Source organism: Pseudophryne corroboree, chromosome 3 (genome assembly GCF_028390025.1).
Source record: "Pseudophryne corroboree isolate aPseCor3 chromosome 3, aPseCor3.hap2, whole genome shotgun sequence".
Classification (NCBI taxonomy): Eukaryota; Metazoa; Chordata; class Amphibia; order Anura; family Myobatrachidae; genus Pseudophryne; species Pseudophryne corroboree.
In genome coordinates, this window is record NC_086446.1 from 391,040,126 (window position 1) to 391,062,677 (window position 22,552).

General features: G+C 46.5%; 1 protein-coding gene across 3 annotated transcripts in view; it reads left to right on the forward strand.

Moving 5' to 3' along the window:
* The window catches only part of BRCA1 (BRCA1 DNA repair associated), a 373,734-nt gene that overhangs the window by 240,281 nt on the left and 110,901 nt on the right, over nucleotides 1–22,552 (forward strand). For all 3 annotated transcript variants that reach the window (XM_063960072.1, XM_063960070.1, XM_063960071.1), the window contains exons 16-17: nucleotides 1,613–1,700; nucleotides 4,387–4,464. In XM_063960072.1, the coding sequence (XP_063816142.1) occupies nucleotides 1,613–1,700; nucleotides 4,387–4,464 (166 nt within the window). The remainder of the gene's footprint in view (nucleotides 1–1,612; nucleotides 1,701–4,386; nucleotides 4,465–22,552) is intronic.

A 22,552-nucleotide genomic window follows, 5' to 3' on the forward strand; every position in this document is an offset into this window, starting at 1 on the left:
ATGCACTTGGGTCAAAAACTGGTTAGATAATAGGAAGCAGCACGTTGTGGTTAATGGATCTTTTTCAACTTGGACTGAAGTGCTAAGTGGTGTGCCGCAAGGCTCAGTATTAGGACCGCTATTGTTCAATATTTTCATTAACGACCTAACAGAAGGTCTAGAGAGCATGGTGTCAATTTTTGCAGATGATACCAAATTGTGTAAGGCTATAAATACAGAGGAGGATGCCGAGTCTCTTCAGAACGACTTAGTTAAATTAGAAGCATGGGCAGCCAAATGGAGAATGCGCTTCAACACAGACAAGTGTAAGGTAATGCACTGTGGTAACAAGAACAAAAATTACACCTACCTACTAAATGGGGTAAAATTAGGGGATTCTGTACTGGAAAATGACTTAGGTGTCCTCATAGATAGCAAGCTAAGCAGTAGTACCCAAAGTAGGACTGCAGCAAAGAAGGCTAATAAGATATTAGCATGCATAAAACGGGGTATTGATGCTAGGGACGAGAGTATTATACTCCCGTTATATAAATCACTAGTAAGGCCACACCTTGAATACTGTGTACAATTCTGGGCACCGTACTACAAAAAGGATATCCTGGAGCTTGAAAAGGTACAGAGGAGGGCGACCAAACTAATTAAGGGCATGGAGACGATGGAATACAAGGAAAGGCTTGAAAGACTAGGCATGTTTACATTGGAAAAGCGGAGACTAAGAGGGGATATGATCAACATCTACAAATATATAAGGGGACAATACACAGAGCTTGCGCGGGACCTGTTTTTGGTTAGATCAACACAGAGGACTCGTGGACACTCGCTCAGGTTAGAGGAGAGGAGATTCCGCACAATACGGCGTAAAGGCTTTTACACGGTACGGACAATACGTGTTTGGAATTCCCTGCCCGAGGGAGTTGTAATGGCGGAATCTGTCAACACCTTTAAGAATGGGTTAGATAAATTCCTATTGGATAAGGATATCCAGGGGTATGGTGCATAGTCATGCATTATAGTTACTATAAATAGGGATAAAATGCAATGGCTGACAGCAGCATCAGTCAGAAATTCTAGTCAAATCATCATGCATAGGACACCACAAATAGGTTGAACTCGATGGACAATTGTCTTTTTTCAACCTCAGATACTATGTTACTAATTAAATCTAATAAAGAAAATCTCCCTAGTAGGCGGATGCTTCTGATTCCAGGACTATAATTTGCATGTACAGGCTGCCTTGAAAACAGGAGTAAGCATAAGAGAAATGGAGGGAGGGATCCACTACACCAGGACTGTCCACTCAAGAGAAAGAAGTATAGATAAGATAATGAGTTGTGGCACAGAGCTGTACCTGTTTCAAAAAATGTTGAATTAACGGACAGTTCTTATGTTTACATTTAAGGGAAATTGGTTCACCTATCAGATGATGTTGTGTCTTTATTGCTCTTGCGCTCTGAGTATGTTGGTTTGTGATGTCCATTGCTATAAATGTTTGCGTCCCACCCCACTCAAAAACATCTTCATGTATTGGAAAATGCAGTGATCATTTCTAATGGTGAAAGCAGAGAAGACCACCATAACTCATGCTGTAAACCTCAAACTTTATCGCTTCCAGATTCTGGTCCAGAAATTTGCACGGAAAACTCAGAGCGTCTTTTCCAATCAAATGACCGTGTCGACCACCCATGTGATCATGAAAACAGGTAATTTCTTAGCAAAAATTCTGTGGTTTGATTTCTGCAGCTTCTTCAATGCTTGTTTATTACATCACATACAATATTTAGGGACATGAAATGCAATGTATTCACATTTATTTTTGTAACTCCTATCACATTGTTGGGCTATAAAGAGATTACTTCTACACAGGAAGGTCAATATGGAAAGTGTTCTGATTTGTGTAAAAGCTTTTTATAATCCCTGCCGTGGAGAAACATTTTACTGCATGCCTTCAGCTAATCTGCTATTGGCCTAACACCCTGGGCTAGAAGGGAAATATACAAAAGACTTGCTGCCATTACAGGTTTTATTTTTGGAGTTTATGCTTTTTTTTCAGATTTTACAAAGATTGTATTCAATATTAGTTTGCACGTTTACTGTTTCTCACTCAGTCAGCCCTCGTGGCTCCCCTAGCTACCGTATATGAAGCAATTTTGGCAGATTAAACAGATATTGCCATGTGTGTTACCAATAACGATTATGCTAAAAATTGATAGCTCCTTTTAAAGGAAGCCCAGCAACCTGATTGGCAGATGTCATTTGATCCAGGTGCTCAGTCTGTGTGCTGAGTAGCTGTTCTATTGTAAATTGTGAGGCCAAATTAAAACCCAAGTCTGTCATTTGGTACTTGGGCCAAATGGAAATGTAAAATCTTGTAACATCGTTACATCTAAATTAAATGTACAAAAATAAATCTATCCACACAAGCTTGGGTATCTCATATTACCACTTACAGCTATACAGACAAGTGCTCCATGTTTTACACTGTATTTAAATCTGTATAAGGTCCTTGTGTCAAACCAGCGGTAGTCTACTATATATGATCTGTGGGCTGGTCTTTTATGCATGTTGTATCTATCACATCTTAATGTAGCAGCCCTAGGGAAAAGCCACAGCTATCGTATGCATATTAAGCAGCAACCCTAGCATTGTAGCACACATTTCAATGGGTTGGGTATGAAATGCCAGCAGTCCGCATCCCGGTTGGTCAGAATCCCGACAGATCCTGGTGAGTATTCTAACCCAAAGTCCTAAACATTCCCTCCCACACCCTAGCCCTAACCGTCTTCTCCTGCATCCTAACTCTGATACTCACCTTTGGGATCTGTCAGCATTGTGACTGTCTGGATAATGACCGCTGGGATCCTGTCTACATCTCGTTTCTGTAAATATACCCTAAACATATGAAGGGTAAATTTAATTTTTCATGTATAAATGCAGTCAGTGAGATCTACAGAAACAGATGAAATACAGTACTTGTTAGGCTGCATCACTGGCTCATTTTTATGTATATCTGTAAGATATTAGTAGTATATCTTTTCCGGGGATCACTAGCCACTGACCTTGATGCTTGTCAGATTCTGAGACAATACGCATTGTAGTTTACCAGGGTTTTCTAATATGATGCCAGACACTGCTCTAGGAAAGATTAATGTCAGTAGCTCTTTAATATAAAACACCTTGTATTTTATGTCTAGTGTTTAAGTGCTTTTTGTCATTGAAAGTATTAGCGCCTGTTCTTGCTTTATTTGGAATCAATTTAAAAGAGAAAAAACAAAAAACATTTTGTTGGCATCTAGCAAGATGTCTGCTATCATTATTCTATTTTTATGAATTTATTGGCGTCATTCTTTCCTGTTGCCCAGGCACTGAATCCAGTTACTGGTCAGCTTTTCATTGAAAAGTTTCTTAGTTATTAATAATGTAGCTGCATCATAAGAGGGATATAAAAATAGGCACTGGACTCTGCTTTAAATAAAGAAAAGACATTTGTACTACATTACTACAAAGACAGATCTCCTACTGGCTAGTGCTGTCAGCCATTCATTGGACTTTATTATCTGTAGGTAGGCGGGCTGAAATGCCATCCTGCTTTTCTCTCCTTGTTTTCATGTATGATCTGTGCGTTTGCAGAGCGGATGAGGACAGCGTGCCATAATGAGTGACACACCACTTACAGCAGTATTTTTCTCCCTGCATGAACTTCAAATAACAAAGGGAGTTCTTGGAAGTATAGTATTATGCCTACCACAGTGCACATGGGGATAATGCAGGGGAGTCTTGCCAGTGGTCGCACCTGTGTTGGCTGGAGAGATCAGAGACACATACATCACAGTTCTCAACAAACATTCAAAAGTAAAAAGGACTATATATGCTCATTATAAAAATGATGCGCAGTGTCCACTTAGTACCAAGTGGAAGGTAGAAATGAGCCTTTCCTGTGCACCCACTTTTTCATGATCATAAACTGTGTATTTAAATGTGGAGAGGTTGGACACCCATAATGCCAGCTGCTCAAAGTACTCAATCTGCTTTCAAGATGATGATTGTATTAATAGGAAGAGTAGGCCATATTATATTTACATACTGTCTCTTACATCATTCAGTACTGCTGTGTGGTAAAACTGGCTGAAATTCTGCACAGTGACTGTTTTTGTAATATATGCATTTATTTATGGATAGTTTGTCTTCTTGTGTCCTGCCGCCATTCCTAAGCATTTTGGGCTGTCTCCCATCCTTTATCCCTGCTACCTCTCTACAACCAACTCATAACTCATTTTGTTTCATGATGCATAATGGAAGGAAGACCAGCCATGTATTGAAGGATTAGCACCCTATCCTAAAGCCCACAAGAGTTATTTTTCTAAAATGATTTTCTTTTCTTTCCGGTAGATGAGTTTCTGGTGTGTGAAAGGACTTTGAAATATTTCCTGGGAATTGCTGGTAGAAAATGGGTGGTAAGCTATGAATGTAAGTATTATAATGTGAACCAAATATAGCATATTCAACATATTTATACTTTGAAACATAGGTTGTTATTACTGAGAGCTTAGACATGTTGTGTAGATTTGTTCCCATTAACGAACATCTGTAATCTCTGTCTCAAGCATTTGATATGGGTATAGGAAAACCTTTCAAGAAACTTGTTAAGCGTGGCATGGGAGTTCAGAAATGAGACTGTCGTCTGGGAGAGTTTGTATCCAAGTATTATTTTTTTTTAAGATTAAGTAATCCCATTCATTAATTATGATTGAAAAATAGGATGACAGATTAAAGATGTTAATTAAGAGTAGAATGAACACGAGACATTGACTGATTAGTGGAAGGGGTATTGTCAAGCAGACTGGTAATAGAGAAGGGGAGGAGAATAGTTTCATCCTTTTTCAGTGTGTGATCAAGTGAAAAGAAGGTGACCAAGGTTATGGGAAAGAGCAGATTGCTTGGAGCAGACCTTTCACCTCAGAAGTGGTTTTCAAAACAAAAAGATCTTGGTCTGTGATGATGATTGGATAGGTTGTGGTTTTTGTTTTTTTTAATGGAGTAAATTTTTTATTGAGAAAGAGTAGCACATACACTCACAATGTAAGCCATACCACACAGGAAGAAGAACAGTATACATACAGTCGAATGCCAGAACAATTAGTAAGTATAAACAAATCAAGGGAATAATATATCTGTGATGTAATAAAAGAATCAATTAACAAAGAAAAGAGAGTACGTGTAGTATTATACTCCCATCAATATAATTTTTTGTAATGTGTAGTTAACCAAAAGTGATCCCAAGATCCAAACTTGCTGATGGAAATCCCAATAAACAATAGTATATTGAGTATAAACAATAAACCAAAAAATATACGTTCTGAACTGAACATATCAACACATAGGTAGCAGAGGAATATCTGGTGCTGAATGAGTAGACTCAAGCCAGAAAGACCAGATTCTCTCAAACCTAGAACTGGCATTATTTTGCATATAAACATATCTTTCCTTAAAAATGGTGTCATTAACAAGTGCTCTAAAAGGATTGGATAGGTTTATATTGGATGTTTGATAAGAGATTTGAATGTACTGAACATGCTTTTGGTGTTAAAAAATACTGAGCAGATGTGAGATTATAAATAGTTTGACTCTCACATATTGGAAAATCTGATGTCTGAAATCCACATTTTTTGGAGCATAGCTGAGATAGTGACACCTTTTGCTCTCTGAAAGTGTAATATACACAAACTTTGTTTCATGCACAAAATTATTAAACATAATGTAGAAAATGACCTTTAGGCTATGGCTGGGTTCAGTTACCCATGGTAATTACCCCGGGTGAAATAGGGAGGTAGCCTTGGGCTTCAACACCTGGGGCTATCCAACTGCTCCCCCTTTTTCTCCCGATCACCTTGTTAACAGGTGTTAAATGGGCGTTCACACACTATGGGGTATATGCAATTGCAGTCGAATTCCGGGTGGAATTCGACTGTTTTTAAATACGACACAATTCGACAGTCAGACACCCTCCCGCCGGGACCCGAATTCGACATATTCAATAAAAAACGGATTCGACAGTCCCGCTGTCGAAAAACGGACCAATTGACGATAGTGTGCGTCCTGGATTCGACTTCATGGACGGCACAAAATAAGATTTTAAACCTACCAGTAAATCTTTTTCTCCTAGTCCGTAGAGGATGCTGGGGACTCCGTAAGGACCATGGGGTATAGACGGGCTCCTCAGGAGACATGGGCACTCTAAAGACTTTAGGATAGAATGGGTGTGCACTGGCTCCTCCCTCTATGCCCCTTCTCCAAACCTCAGAGAAACTGTGCCCAGAGGAGACGGACAGTATGAGGAAAGGATTTTTGTTAATCTAAGGGCAAGATTCATATCAGCCCACACCATCCACACCGTATAACCTGGAATATACGCAACCAGTTAACAGTATGAACAAAACAGTATCAGCCAACGACTGATCTTAACTGTAACATAACCCTTATGTAAGCAACAACTATATACAAGTCATGCAGAAATATGTCCGCACGGGACGGGCGCCCAGCATCCTCTACGGACTAGGAGAAAAAGATTTACCGGTAGGTTTAAAATCTTATTTTCTCTTACGTCCTAGAGGATGCTGGGGACTCCGTAAGGACCATGGGGATTATACCAAAGCTCCAGACCGGGCGGGAGAGTGCGGATGACTCTGCAGCACCGATTGAGCAAACATGAGGTCCTCATCAGCCAGGGTATCAAACTTGTAGAATTTAGCAAAAGTGTTTGAACCCGACTAAGTACCTGCTCGGCAAAGCTGTAAAGCCGAGACGCCTCGGGCAGCCGCCGAAGAAGAGCCCACCTTCCTAGTGGAATGGGCCTTTACCAAATTTGGTAACGGCAATCCAGCCGTAGAATGAGCCTGCTGAATCGTGTTACAGATCCAGCGAGCGATAGTCTGCTTAGAAGCAGGAGCGCCAACCTTGTTGGCTGTATACAGGACAAACAGTGCCTCTGTTTTCCTCACCCGAGCCGTCCTGGCTACATAAATCTTTAAGGCCCTGACTACATCAAGGGACTTGGAATCCTCCAAGTCTCCCGTAGCCACAGGCACCACAATAGGTTGGTTCATATGAAACAATGAAACCACTTTAGGCAAAAATTGAGGATGAGAACTCAACTCTGCTCTATCCACATGGAAAATGAGATAGGGGCTCTTATGTGACAAAGCCGCCAATTCTTACACCCGCCTCGCAGATGCCAACAACATGACCACCTTCCAAGTGAGAATTTTAATTCAGCTGTTTGAAGAGGCTCAAACCAGTGAGATTTTAGGAACCGTAACACCACGTTAAGGTCCCCTGGTGCCACTGGGGCCACAAAAGGAGGCTGGATGTGTAGCACTCCTTTTACAAAAGTCTGGACTTCTGGGAGAGAAGCCAATTCCTTCTGAAAGAATATAGATAGGGCCGAAATCTGTACCTTAATGGAGCCTAACTTCAGGCCCATATCCACTCCTGTTTGAAGAAAGTGGAGAAAACGGCCCAGGTGGAAATCTTCCGTAGGAGCATTCTTGGCTTCACACCAAGATACATACATCCTCCAGATACGTTGATAATGTTTCGCCATCACCTCCTTCCTAGCCTTTATCAGAGTAGGGATGACTTCCTCCGGAATACCTTTCCCAGCTAGGAGTCTGTGTTCAACCGCCATGCCGTCAAACGTAACCGCGGTAAGTCTTGAAACACTCAGGGCCCCTGCTGCAACAGGTCCTCCCTAAGAGGAAGAGGCCATGGATCTTCTGTGAGCATCTCCTGAAGATCTGAATACCAGGCCCTTCGAGGCCAATCTGGAACAATGAGTATTGTCTGCACTCTTTTTCGTCTTATGATTCTCAATATTTTTGAGATTAGAGGAAGAGGAGGGAACACATAGACCGACTGAAACACCCATGGTGTCACCAGGGCGTCCACCGCTACTGCCTGAGGGTCCCTTGACCTGGCACAATATGCTGAGGAAGTCTGCTTCCCAGTTGTCCACTCCCGGAAGGAAGACTGCTGACAGAGCGCTTACGTGATTTTCTGCCCAGCGTAGAATCCTGGTGGCTACCGCCATTGCCACTCTGCTCCTTGTCCCGCCTTGGCGGTTTACATGAGCCACGGCTTTGACGTTGTCTGATTGAATCAGAACCGGTAGGTCGCAAAGAAGATTCTCCGCTTGTCGTAAGCTGTTGTATATGGCCCTTAATTCCAGTATGTTGATGTGTAGACAAGCCTCCTGGCTTGACCATAGTCCCTGAAAATTCCTTCCTTGTGTGACTGCTCCCCATCCTCGGAGGCTCGCCTCCGTGGTCACCAGAACCCAGTCTTGAATGCCGAACCTGCGACCCTCTAGAAGGTGAGCACTCTGCAGCCACCACAGGAGAGACACCCTGGCCCTGGGGGACAGGCTTATTTTCTGATGTATTTGAAGATGGGACCCGGACCATTTGCCCAGAAGGTCCCACTGAAAAGTCCTCGCATGAAACCTGCCGAAGGGGATGGCCTCATTTTAACAGGTCTCTGACCATGTTCTGGAGTTCCTGGGCTTTTTCCATCGGGAGAAAAACCCTCTTTTGTTCTGTGTCCAGAATCATGCCTAAGAAAGATAGCCGAGTCGTTGGAACCAACTGTGACTTTGGTAGATTTAGAATCCAGCCATGCTGCTGCAGCACTCTCAGGGAGAGCGACACGCTTTTCTGCAACTGTTCCTTTGATCTCGCTTTTATCAGGAGATCGTCCAAGTACGGGATAATTGTGACTCCTTGCCTGCGCAGGAGCACCATCATTTCCGCCATTACCTTGGTGAAAATCCTCGGGGCCGTGGAAAGTCCAAACGGCAACGTCTGAAACTGGTAATGACAGTCCTGTACAGCGAATCTCAGGTACGCCTGATGAGGAGGATATATGGGGACATGAAGGTATGCATTCTTTATGTCTAGTGACCCATAAAATATCCCCCGTCCAGGCTGGAGATAACTGCCCTGAGTGATTCCATCTTGAACTTGAACTTTTTCAAGTACAGGTATAGGGATTTTAAATTTAGAATGGGTCTGACCGAGCAATCCGGTTTCGGGACCACAAATAGGGTTGAATAATATCCTTTTCCCTGTTGTATTAGGGGAACCTTGATAATCACTTGCTGTTGGCACAGCTTTTGAATTGCAGCTAAAACTATCTCCCTCTGGGGGAGAAGCTGGTAAAGCCGATTTGAAGAATCATTGAGGAGGCACGTCTTCGAATTCCAGCTTGTAGCCCTGGGATACAATTTCCATCGCCCACGGATCCACGTCCGACTGAACCCAGACGTGGCTGAAGAGTCGAAGGCGTGCCCCCACCGGTGCGGACTCCCTCAGTGGAGCCCCCAGCGTCATGCGGTGGATTTAGTAGAAACCGGGGAGGACTTCTGCTCCTGGGAACTAGCCGTAGCAGGCATTCTTTTCCCTTTACCCTTACCTCTGGCGAGGAAGGAAGAGCCCCGACCACTTCTGGACTTATGCGACAGAAAGGACTGCATCTGATACTGTGGTGTTTTCTTTTGCTGTGGAGGAACAAAAGGCAAAAAAGTAGATTTACCCGCGGTAGCTGTGGAAACCTGGTCCGCGAGACCTTCCCCAAATAAAACCTCACCCTTGTAAGGCAAAACTTCCATATGCCTCTTTGAGTCGGCATCACCCGTCCATTGGCGGGTCCACAGTGCTCGTCTAGCAGAAATCGCCATGGCGTTGGCTCTCGAACCTAGCAGCCCAACGTCTCTTTGAGCGTCTCTCATATATAAGACTGCGTCTTTAATGTGACCTAAGGTCAATAAAATGGTATCCCTATCTAGGGTATCAATGTCAGCTGACAAGGTACCTGTCCACGCTGCTACAGCGCTACAAACCCAAGCCAATGCTATTGCCGGTCTGAGCAAAGCACCCGTATGTGTATAAATTGATTTTAAGGTAGTTTCCTGTCTGCGATCAGCAGGATCCTTGAGGGCTGCCGTGTCTGGAGACTGTAGCGCCACCTTCTTGGACAAGCGCGTTAAAGCCTTGTCCAGCCTGGGCGTTGATTCCCACCGTACCCTGTCCTGTGCAGGGAAAGGATACACCATAAGAATCCTCTTGGGAATCTGCAGCTTTTTGTCTGGAGTTTCCAAAGCTTTTTCAAATAACTCGTTCAGCTCATGAGATGGGGGAAAGGTTACCTCGGGTTTCTTTTCCTTAAACATGCGTACCCTCGTGTCAGGGACAGAGGGGTCATCTGTGATATGCAAAACATCTTTTATTGCAATAATCATATAATGAATACTTTTGGGCACCCTTTGGTGTAATTCGCATCATCATAGTCGACACTGGAATCAGAATCCGTGTCGGTATCCGTGTCTGCTATCTGGGACAGGGGACGTTTTTGAGACCCTGAAGGGCCCTGTGACACAGTCAAAGCCATTGATCGACTCCCTGTTTTTTCTCTGGACTCAGCTTTGTACACTCTCTTATGTAAGAGAGTCACATTTGCATTTAAAACATTCCACATATCCAACCGATCAGGTGTCGGCGTTGCCGACGGAGACACCACAATCATCTGCTCCACCTCCTCCTTAGATGAGCCTTCCGCTTCAGACATGCCGACACACATGTACCGACACCCGCACACACTCAGGGATATATCTATATGGAGACAGTCCACCAATAAGGCCCTTTGGAGAGAGAGTATGCCAGCACACACCCAGCGCCACTGGAACAAAACTCGGTTAGTATTTAGTGCTTATATATATATATATATATATATATATATATATATTATATTCACTGCGCCAATAAAATGTGCCCCCCCCCTCTTTTTTGCCCTCTGCAATCTTGTTCAGCAGGGAGAGTCCAGGGAGCCAGCTTCTCTGCAGTGCTGTGGAGAAAATGGCGCTGGTTAGTGCTGGAAGACCAAGCCCCGCCCCCTCACCGGCGGGCTTCGGTCCCGCTCAAATTATTTATACTGCGGGGGTTTATTCATATACTGCCTCCGCAGTACCTCCTACATATGCCAGTGTCCCTAGAGGTTTTTATTGCTGCCCAGGGCGCCCCCCCTGCGCCCTGCACCCTTACAGTGCCCGATGTGTGTGTCTGTGTGAGAGCAATGGCGCGCAGCGTTGCCTCAGTGAAGATCTGAAGTCTTCTGCCGCCTTTTGAAGTCTTCTTTTCTTCTTTTTTTTTTTTTTAAACACATTTTATTGAGTGGATCATGAAATAGGTACAATGATAACATAACAGAGCACCCGAACATTTTGGGTGCTTAAAATACAAATGTAGGTACAGTAAATTGTTGCTACAACAGCATGGATCCTTTTTTTTTTTTTTTTTTTGTGTTTTCCCGTGTTTAGAGATTCAAGTTAGAGCATAAAAAGTGGGAAACTCTCGGCAACGGAGTGGCCTTCCGTCAAGAGAGTCAGCAAAGGAAATGAAAAAAAGAGAGTGCTCGGAGAGCGATCAGAAGGGGACAGAAAAGCATAGGAGGCTGGGCACCTCCGGTTGAAGAAAAGAGGGGGGGGGGAGTAGAGAGAGGGCAAAGAGGTGGAGGGGTAGCCTTCGGGGGCAAGAGGTGGATAGGACCTTGGCATGCCGTGTCAGATTATGAATGGGGAGGAAGCCTGTTGTAGGTTTAGCCATGGGGACCATACTTTATCGAATTGCTTCGCAGTATTGCGAATAACTGCGGTCATGTATTCCATTTTGTGGACATACCATATCCGAGAAATTATCCCCTGTATTGGTGAGGGGGTCGGGCTCTTCCAGTCTGTGGCAATTTGGCATGTCATTGCCGAGACTATATGTCGGAATAGTTTGTTTTGATGTCTGTTGAGGGTAGGAAGAGTCATGGGGAGCAAAAAGTATTGGGGGTCGGAGGGGATGGAGGTGTCGAATAAACGCGAAAGCATGGTGATGAGTTCACCCCATATTGTGTAGATTTTAGGGCAGGCCCACCACATGTGTAAGAATGAACCGATGTCCGTACAGCCCCTCCAGCATCTATCTGGAGTATCGGGGAACATAGTATGTAGACGGGAAGGGACATAGTACCATCGGTAGAGTAATTTATAAATATTTTCTTTAATTCTTACACATATGGAGCTGGAAGCCGCATTGTCCCATATATCTACCCAGTCCTCATTGTCTATAGTGAATCCCAATTCCTTTTCCCATGCCACTTCATGAGGGGCCCGGGATGTTGTGGGGAGGTCGTCCAGGAGGGTGTAGATGTCTGATATGAGGCCTTTAGTGTTGGTGCGTTTCCAGCTAATGTGTTCAAAGGGGGATAAATGTCTGTGGAGAAGGGTGGTGGTGATGGTGGAGTGGAAATGTCTAATTTGTAGATAGCGGAAGAAGTCCGATGAGGGGATTACTGTTCCTTCACGGATATCTGCGAATTGTGGGAACGTAGCTGTGGAGGTGATATCATTAACATAGAAAATACCACTCATGCGCCAAGATGTGTGCGTGGCTCTGCTCATACCTGGTGGGAAGGCTGGGTTGTTAAATAACGGAATTAGCGGGGACGGGTATGGGGCCAAACTGAACCGTCTATTTGTCAGGTCCCATGTTGCCAGGGAGCGACTTACTACAGGGTGCAATAGGGCCGCACGGGGACGCTGGTTCCGGTGAAGCCACAGTAGGGAGGATAGTGTAGCTAGGCCCGTCTCCTCCGCCTCTATCCCCACCCAGACCTTCCGCGTCCCGCCTTCGTTGCACCATTGTGCACATTGAGCGAGTTGCGCGGCATAAAAGTATTTCTTAAAATCCGGGATACCCAGACCGCCGCCTCTGGAGGGGCGTTGAAGCAGTTTAAGTCTGACTCGAGGGCGTTTGTGATTCCAAATAAAGAGGGAAGATTGGCGTTGTAGGGTCTTGAAGACGTAGGTAGGGACGTAGATCGGGAGGGTCTGAAATAAGTACAGGAGTCGGGGGAGCACGCTCATCTTGACAGAGTTAATTCTGCCTATCCATGATATAAAATAACTGGACCAGTCCACCAAGTCCTCCTTAATTGTCTGTAATAAACGGGGATAATTTGCTTGGAAAAGTTGGTGGTGATGGTGGGTCAAGTACACACCAAGGTATTTAATTTTCTTGGTTTGCCAGTTACAGGGGAGAATAGTTTGAAGTTCTTGTTTGAGAGCTGCCGGGATATAAAAGTTAAGGACCTCTGTTTTGCTCACGTTTGTTTTATAACCTGAGAGCTGTGAGTATGAGCTAATCTCAGATAAAAGCGCGGGGAGAGATTGGGCTGGGTCAGTGAGGGAGATCAGGACGTCGTCGGCATATAGCGCTATCTTGTGTTCAGATAGGCCTGTGGATATTCCATGGATAGCACTGTTATTACGGATCCTTGCTGCTAGGGGCTCCATGACTAGGGCAAAGATTAAAGGGGAGAGGGGGCATCCCTGCCTGGTACCATTGGTGATCCCGAAACTGGAGGAGGAGACACCGTTAACCATAACCTGGGCCGACGGAGAGTGGTAGAGTGCTTTAATTCCCTCTAGAAAGTTTCCGGAGAATCCCATTTTGTCAAGGACTGCAAAGGCAAAAGACCACGATATGCGGTCGAAGGCCTTCTCCGCGTCAAGAGCCAAAATGAGAGAGGGAGGTTTCCGTTTTTGGATTGAGTATATTAGATCTATTGCCCTTCTAGTGTTGTCGGACGCCTGGCGTCCAGGAATGAAGCCGACCTGATCCGGGTGGACCAGGCCGGGCATCAGGGGACCCAGACGGTTAGCTAGTATTTTCGCGTATATTTTCAAGTCAACATTCAATAATGAGATTGGTCTGTAATTTAAGCAGCTAGTCGGATCTTTGTCAGGCTTTGGTATTACCACTATATCGGCCCGAGTCGTCTCCGGCAGGAAGGAGGCTCCCTCGAGGATACCGTTAAATAGGGAGGCTAGGTGTGGGGCCAGTTCCTTCGCGAAGAGTTTATAATATTGGGCTGTGAAACCGTCCGGACCCGGGGCAGCCGACGAGCGCATCGATCGTATGGCAGCTATTGTCTCCTCCTCCGAGATTCGACTATTTAGGGCTTCCAATTGATTGTCGGATAGGGTTGGGAGGGGGGTATCGGATAAATATGAGCGCACTCCCCCGGATCCGTCAGGAGACAGCAGGGGCGAGTCAGGTAAGTTATAGAGGGAGCTATAAAACAGGCGGAAATCTTCAGCCATCAATTCAGGGTCATATGTATAGGTTCCCCTTTGTGGCGAGTACAGTTTATCTATTGCACCCAACGCTTGCTTACGACGTAGTTTGTTGGCTAGTAGGGTATCTATTTTATCCATTTTGTCGTAAAAGCGTTGTTGCAACTTCCGAAGAATTGTTGCCGCGCGGGTGGATAGGAGAGTGTTGAGTTGTCCTCGGAGGGAGTCTATCTGGGTGAGTAAAGAGGGGTCGGGGGATGCTTTGTGTTTGGGTAGTAAGGTGGCTATTTCTGATTCGAGGGAGGCTATTTCCTGTGCGGCTTTTTTCTTGATTGCCGACGATTTTGCTAATAAGGTACCGCGAATCGTGGCTTTGTGGGCTTCCCAAAGGATATTAAGTGGAATATCGGGAGATATATTTTCAGTGAAGTATTGTGTAATCGCTAGTCTAGTTTCCTCTAGTGCAGAGGGGTGTTGTAGAAGCGAGTCATCAAGACGCCATTTAAATTTCCTATGAGGCGAGCGGTATATATCTATGAGGAGGTAGACCCCAGCGTGGTCCGTCCAAGTCAGTGGTGTAATGCCCGTGTCCGAGATCAGTGGCACTAGGGCAGTGGTGATGTGGATCATGTCAATCCTGGAATAGTGTTGATGTGGAGCTGAGAAGTGCGTAAAATCTTTGGTGTGGGGGTGTTGGGAACGCCAAGTGTCACAGAGACCGTGGAGTTTCATGGTGGCGGTAAGTGTGCGGGAAGCCCGAGGGAGGGTCGTCATGGAAGCATGAGGCGGAGGACCAGATCTATCCAGCAAGGGGTCTATTATGGTATTAAAGTCACCACCCATGATAATGCTTCCCTGTGCTTCTCGTGATAGGCGTTTGGAGAGAGAATCAAAAAACAAAGATTGGTCTTGGTTGGGGGCGTAGACGGAGACCAGGGTGAAAGCCTTAGAGCGGAGGGTACCCATTACCATGAGGAACCGTCCGTCTGGGTCTGTCACCGTCCTGGAGTGAATAAACGGGATATTACGGTGAACTAAGATGGCCACACCCCGTTTTTTGCAGTCTGCTGAGGCAAAGTAGGACTGGGAGAACCATTTGCCCGTAAGCCGAGTGTGGGGACCGGTGAGATGTGTTTCCTGCAGGAATGCTATGTCAACTTTCTCACGTCTGCAAGCACTCAGGAACACGGTACGCTTCCTAGGGGAATTCAGGCCATTTACATTGACCGAGAATATTTTAAGAGACATGATTATTTACGTGGGGGAGTACGGCATATTGCCAGGTATGGTCCAGCGAGGTACAATTTGTGCCAGGCAAAGGCCACCCCTCCAGGCCAAGCAAGAGAAGGAGCAGGAAAGTCAAGCAGAGGCCACAAGAAAAGAGAGAAAAGAAAGAACATAGAAAAGAAGAAGAAGAAGTACCCCAAACGGGGAAACATCCCTGAGGTTGTGGGTCCCATTTAGGGGCCGCTAGGAAAAAGCATCGAGTTAGTAACATTATAAACAACAGTAAGGGATTGTGGGGGGGTAACTGAGCTACCATGTGGGAGGGTGAGCGTCACCCGGGCCATGAAGGCTGGGAATGGCTATGACCTTTTTATATTTATAGCAAACATAATATAATATAGGACATTGAGAACTGTGTCCATACAACAAAAATGCAAGCATGAAAACAAAAAAGAGAGAGAAAAAAATAAAAATTGGGGAGGGAGAAAGAAGGGAAGGGGAGGAGGGGGGTTGGAAGAAAGGGAGGGAGGAGGGGGGGGATTCAAACAGTTATAACTTGTTTATAACAGCATTAACCAAGGATAGTTACGATACTGGTAGTTGAACTGAGGTCGAATCTTCCACTGTTCACACTCGTTTCGAGTCGTGGAGAAGTTGCACCGACAGTTCATGCACTATACACATCGGGGGGTTTCCCCAGGTCAGGGAGGGTCCTTGTCCACATTGCGCTGTCGGGTCACCCGTGTCCAGTCGGGAAGAGGGGACTGAGGATGTGGCGGTTGGGATGATGAGGCCGCCATGTCTTCTACTGCTGATGTTGGGAGGAGATCTAGCTTTGCCAGCAGTTCCTGTCCTTGGGGTAAGGTCTTGACCGAGTGAACAGAGTTATTGACCGAAACATGTAAGTGGAAGGGGAATCCCCATCTGTATCTGATCTGGTGTTGTCGTAGGATCCGAGTGACCGGTTGGAGGTCTCGCCGTTTTTGGATGGTGGAGGGTGCAAGATCCTGAAAGATCTGCAGCTGTGTGCCTTTAAACAGGATCTCCGATGTGTCTCGAACGGAGGACATGATTTTCTCCTTCGAACGGAAATAATGGAAACGGACAATAACATCCCTGGGCGGTTGGGCGGGAGATGGTTTTGCCCGGAGTGCTCTATGTGCCCTGTCGCAAAGGCATTCTTCGACTGTGAGGTCTGGTACCAAGTGTATGAAGAATTCTCTCAAGAATGTTGGTAGTGATGGGCCGAGGACCGTTTCTGGAACGCCACGTATGCGCAGATTATTTCTACGCGAGCGATTTTCTTGGTCCTCTTGTCGCTCCTTGAGGGACTCCATTTCCTCGTGCAATCTAGCGAGTTCACTGTCAATGCGGTGTTGGGAGCGGCAGAGATCGTCCGTCTTTGTTTCCAGTGCATCCGTCCGGTTACCGAGATCTGTAAGGTCCGATTTAAATTCGGCTATAGCGTTCGAGAGTTCTTGCTTGAACGCGGACTGCACTCCCTCCAATAGGCTCGACATAACCGCCTGTATCTGGGGATCGATACCCACTTCCGACGAACATGGAGAGGGGGGGGAGCTTGCGGCCATGGTGGGGTTCTGTGAGCCCTTGGACTTTGAGCCAAAGAAGTTAGTCGGAGCTTGCGATGCTTTTTTGTTTTTGGACATAGTGGCTTATATCCATAAGAGGTAGGGTAGGAGTGGGGGTAAAAAAGAAAAAGGAAGGAAAAATTATTGCTGGGGGGACACAGGCCCGAGTCCGTTTAATGAACAGGTAATCCGGTCAGATCCGATCCTCCAACCGCGGAGCTGGGGGGGTAGGGTGCCAGAGTATTATATATGGGGTCTGATCATTTGGCTATGGCACATGTAGTATTTTATTATTTTGCGTTAAATCATCTTGAGAGTCATCTTAAGGATAGGTCTGGGATGTGCGGATCCGAATATCATAACGCTGAGGCCATGACTCTTCCAGGCGCCAACTCCGACGTCGGGGCAGATCGCGGTTCGATCCCCTATTCAGTGGCCCGGGCGCACTTGGGTGGTATTAAAGCACTTCCATAGCCTTCGCCGATACTGGCGGTAGTGTAAATAGAATCTGTACTCCTGCGGGGGTGAGGAGTGTGTGGTATAGTGCGGGTTATCTTTACCCTGGCTGAGTGCCAGAAAGTAAAATGGTGACTCTGGGTTCCTGTCGTGGGCTTCTATGGAGCAGGGGTGCAAATGAGAAATGAGTGCTGTGGCAGCAGCAGGCACTCACAATATTCCAGGATGGTTGGGTGCTAAAGGTAATGCAGCCTTTTTGGATGTGCTGTAGAGATTCCTAGAGCTGCAGGTGTGCTCAGCCTTCTCCAGCTAAATCTCCAGGAATCCAAGATGGCCACCGCAGCACTTATAGGGCTGCTCCTTTCCCCTCTTTTATCCCTTGTGGGGCTGCTTGTGGCACAGAGGCTCTTTGGAGGTGCTTAAGAGTGTCCAGCCTCGCATGTGGGGGTGATCCGGGGTGTCGGGGAGCCCGTCGCGGCCGCGTTCCGATCCCGGAGCTCACGGCCGGGTCTTCCCCGAACTCGAGGTCCCGGCTTCTGGGCGCGTGTTAGGCCGCGGCGGCCGGAGGTAGCAGGGGGGCCGCAGGCCCGCTTCAGCTGCTGCACAGCTCCGCCGGAGGGGTCCGCAGGAGGGATGAGGCCACCACAAGCCGCTGCCAACGGTCCGGAGGGGAGGAGATGAGGGTCCCAAGTCCCGCGAGTAGCTCCGGAGCCCGGCCCCGCGAGGCGGCGAAATCGAGGCCCCGGTTTCACAGGAGGGGGAAGGCCACAATCCGCAAGGGCAGCCAAGGCCGCCCTCCGACTCCGCAGCACGCTTCCCCTGGTCGGGTTGATGTAGGCAGAGGCAGTGGGGTAAGTGCAGGGGGCACCAGGATACTAAATAGAGTTGTTTTTTTTATTTATGTTGGCCAGTTTGCAGGAGCTCCTAGGGAGTGCTTCCTCTCCCATTGCCAGCCAGGCCACGCCCCAGTCGTCTTCTTTTCTTCTTAATACTCACCCGGCTTCTATCTTCCGGCTCTGTGAGGAGGACGGCGGCGCGGCTCTGGGATGAACGGCTAGGGGAGACCTGCGTTGCGACCCTCTGGAGCTAATAGTGTCCAGTAGCCTAAGAAGCAGAGGCTATCATTTAAGTAGGTCTGCTTCTCTCTCCTCCGTCCCACGATGCAGGGAGCCTGTTGCCAGCAGTGCTCCCTGAAAATAAAAAACCTAACCAAAGTCATTTTCAGAGAAACTCAGGAGAGCTCCCCTGTAATGCACCCAGTCTCCTCTGGGCACAGGATCTAACTGAGGTCTGGAGGAGGGGCATAGAGGGAGGAGCCAGTGCACACCCATACTCTCCTAAAGTCTTTATAGTGCCCATGTCTCCTGCGGAGCCCGTCTATACCCCATGGTCCTTACGGAGTCCCCAGCATCCTCTAGGACGTAAGAGAAAAGTGTGTAAAAAATCCTGAAAAAAAAGTGTGGGGTCCCCCCCTCCTAAGCATAACCAGCCTCTGGCTCTTTGAGCCGGTCCTGGTTGTAAAAATACTGGGGGGGGAAATGACAGGGGATCCCCCGTATTTTCACAACCAGCACCGGGCTCTGCGTCCGGTCCTGGTGCCAAAAATACGGGGGGAAAAAAGCGTAAGGGTCCCCCGTATTTTTAACACCAGCATCGGGCTCCACTAGTCAGAGATAATGCCACAGCCGGGGGACACTTTTATATCGGTCCCTGCGGCCGAGGCATTAAATCACTAACTACTCACCCCTGACCGGGGTACCCTGGAGGAGTGGGGACCCCTTAAATCAAGGGTTCCCCCCCTCCAGCCACCCAAGGGCCAGGGGTGAAGCCAGAGGCTGTCCCCCCCATCCAAGGGCTGCGGATGGGAGGCTGATAGCCAAGTGACAAAAATAAAGAATATTGTTTTTAGTAGCAGAACTACAAGTCCCAGCAAGCCTCCCCCGCAAGCTGATACTTGGAGAACCACAAGTACCAGCATGCGGGGGGTAAACGGGCCCGCTGGTACTTGCAGTTCTACTGCAAAAAAATACCCAAATAAAAACAGTACACGCACACCGTGAAAGTAAAACTTTATTACATACATGCACGCCGACACACACATACTTACCTATGTTGACACACCGACTCGGTCCCCTTCTCCACGTAGAATCCATGGGGTACCTGAAAATAAAATTATACTCACAACACTCCAGTGTAGATCTGTCCTCTTCTGCTTGTAATCCACGTACTTGGCAAAATAATAAAACGCAAACCCGATCCACGCACTGAAAGGGGTCCCATGTTTACACATGGGACCCCTTTCCCCGACTGCTGAGACCACCCGTGACTCCTGTCACAGAGGGTCCCTTGAGCCAATCGGAGCGCCACATCGTGGCACTCTCCTGATTGGCTGTGCGCGTCTGAGCTGTCAGGCGGCGCATAGCACTAAGCCGCTCCATTATATTCAATGGTGGGAACTTTGCGGTCAGCGGTGAGGTTACTCGCGGTCAACCGCTGACCGCAAAGTTCCCACCATTGAAGATAATGGAGCGGCATAGTGCTATGCGCCGCCTGACAGTTAAGACGCGCACAGCCAATCAGGAGAGTGCCACGACGTGGCGCTCCCTGATTGGCTCAAGGGACCCTCTGTGACAGGAGTCACGGGGGGATCTCAGCAGTCGGGGAAAGGGGTCCCATGTGTAAACATGGGACCCCTTTCAGTGCGTGGATCGGGTTTGCATTTTATTATTTTGCCAAGTACGTGGATTACAAGCAGAAGAGGACAGATCTACACAGGATTTTGTTGAGTATAATTTTATTTTCAGGTACCCCATGGATTCTACGTGGAGAAGGGGACTGAGTCGGCGTGTCAACTTAGGTAAGTATGTGTGTGTCGGTGTGCATGTATGTAATAAAGTTTTACTATCACGGTGTGTGTGTGTACTGTTTTTTTTTGGGGGGGTATTTTTTTGCAGTAGAACTGCAGGTACCAGCGGGCCAATTCCCCTCCCCCCGCATGCTGGTACTTGTAGTTCTCCAAGTACCAGCTTGCGGGGGATACTTGCTGGGACTTGTAGTTCTGCTACAAAAAACAATATTCTTTATTTTTGTCACTTGGCTATCAGCCTCCCATCCGCAGCCCTTGGATGGGGGGGACAGCCTCGGGCTTCACCCCTGGCTCTTGGGTGGCTGTAGGGGGGACCCCTTGATTTAAGGGGTCCCCACTCCTCTAGGATACCCCGGCCAGGGGTGACTAGTTAGTGATTTAATGCCACGGCCGCAGGGACCATTATAAAAGTGTCCCCCGGCTGTGGTAATATCTCTCTGACTAGTGGAGCCCGGTGCTGGTGTTAAAAATACGGGGGACCCCTACGCTTCTTGTCCCCCGTATTTTTGGCACCAGGACCGGACGCAGAGCCCGGTGCTGGTTGTGAAAATACGGGGGATCCCCTGTAATTTTTCCCCCCCGTATTTTTACAACCAGGACCGGCTCAAAGAGCCCGAGGCTGGTTATGCTTAGGAGGGGGGACCCCACGCATTTTTTTCAGGATTTTTAACCCATTCCCACCCCTTCCCACTGAAAAACCTGCTCTGATCTCTCCATATTATTTTAGTCTGTAAAAAAAAAAAAATTATTTAAAAAAATATATAAATAATACTTGTGGCTCCTAATAAACAAACCAAGTACATAATCCCTTCTAATATAAATAGATATGCTATTAGCAATAAAAAAAACACACAAAAAAACATGTTTTTAAAATTTTTTATTAGATCCCGCCAGCAAAATGAGGCGGACTGAAATTGACGAAATGACTGTCGAAAAGCACTGTTGTCGAATCGACATTCTTCAATTGAATATACTTTTGTCGAAAAAAGTCACATTTTTACCATTGCAGACATGTCGAATTTGACTACTGTCGAATTGCAAAAAGTCGAATTTGAAACGCCTGTTTTTTTGTCGAAAAGTACTGTATTGCATTGTCGAATCATTTTTTTGTCGAAAATGCCCCGTTTTTCGAAATTTGCGGCAGTTCGACCGCAATTGCATATACCTCCATCTGTGATAACTTCATGGATTTGTGCGTTAACAGAGTCCTATTAACATCCTAGTAATCAGGGATTTTCTTTTTTCTTTTTAGTAAATAACTAGCAGTTTATTTTTAATCATAAAAACAAACTACTGAACAACTACTGTTATGGGTTACAGTAAATGTGCTAATTACTTGATGCTTTTATACACCTTTTGCTAGATAGCCTTTCTGTCTGAGGCTACAGTGGGCACATATTAACCGAAACTGGACAGTTGGGAAAACGTGGCCTGGCCAATTTCTGCTGTGAGTTTGGCATTAATAGCATGATCCTCGGCTACCTATTTCTATGACAAGATTGATCATCCAGAATGAAATGGTATGCTTTTCCTCAGCCAGCAACCTGCTCCGTTCCTTCCATGAACCCTCTGGCATCTTTTCTTCATTTGTTCCCACAAATGAAGAGGACATCTGTACACTCTTCTCATCTTTCTACTCTACTACCTCCTTTCTTGACCTTATGCCCTCACAAATCAGTAAAGCTATGTCTCCTGGAGATTTAGTTAGCATCCAGGCAGTCAGGATGCCGGTGGTCATGTGACAGACGCCGGAATCCTGATACCACTTAGAAAACCGGAACTGGAACACCAACCACTGACATCCCGAAGATAAGTAACGGGGTCACTGCTAGGGATAGGGTGGTGGGGCGATAACTCTAAGCCCTAGCTGCCACCCCAGTATGGGACAGGGGATGGGTAAAATAATTACCCCGTCCACTTTTTCATTGGTGTATCAATTTTAGCGTCCAGCACATTAGTGTACCACGTTGCGTCGCATAGCTCGCTTCACTCGGTTAGTATTTCCATTGGATGGTCACATAGACTACGCCACATAGATTGTAAAGTCTAAAAATTGTTGATTTTTTTTTAAAAATTCCCAAACTCTCATGTCGACCTTTTGAACCTGTTGAACTTGTGACCAGGTCGGCCATATGCATGTTGACCATTTGGTGTTGACCTTTTGAGTGTCGACATATCATCCGGATACCGTCCTACTCGCAGCCTCTACTTCAGTGTAACACACACCTTTAACCAAGGTAATACCAC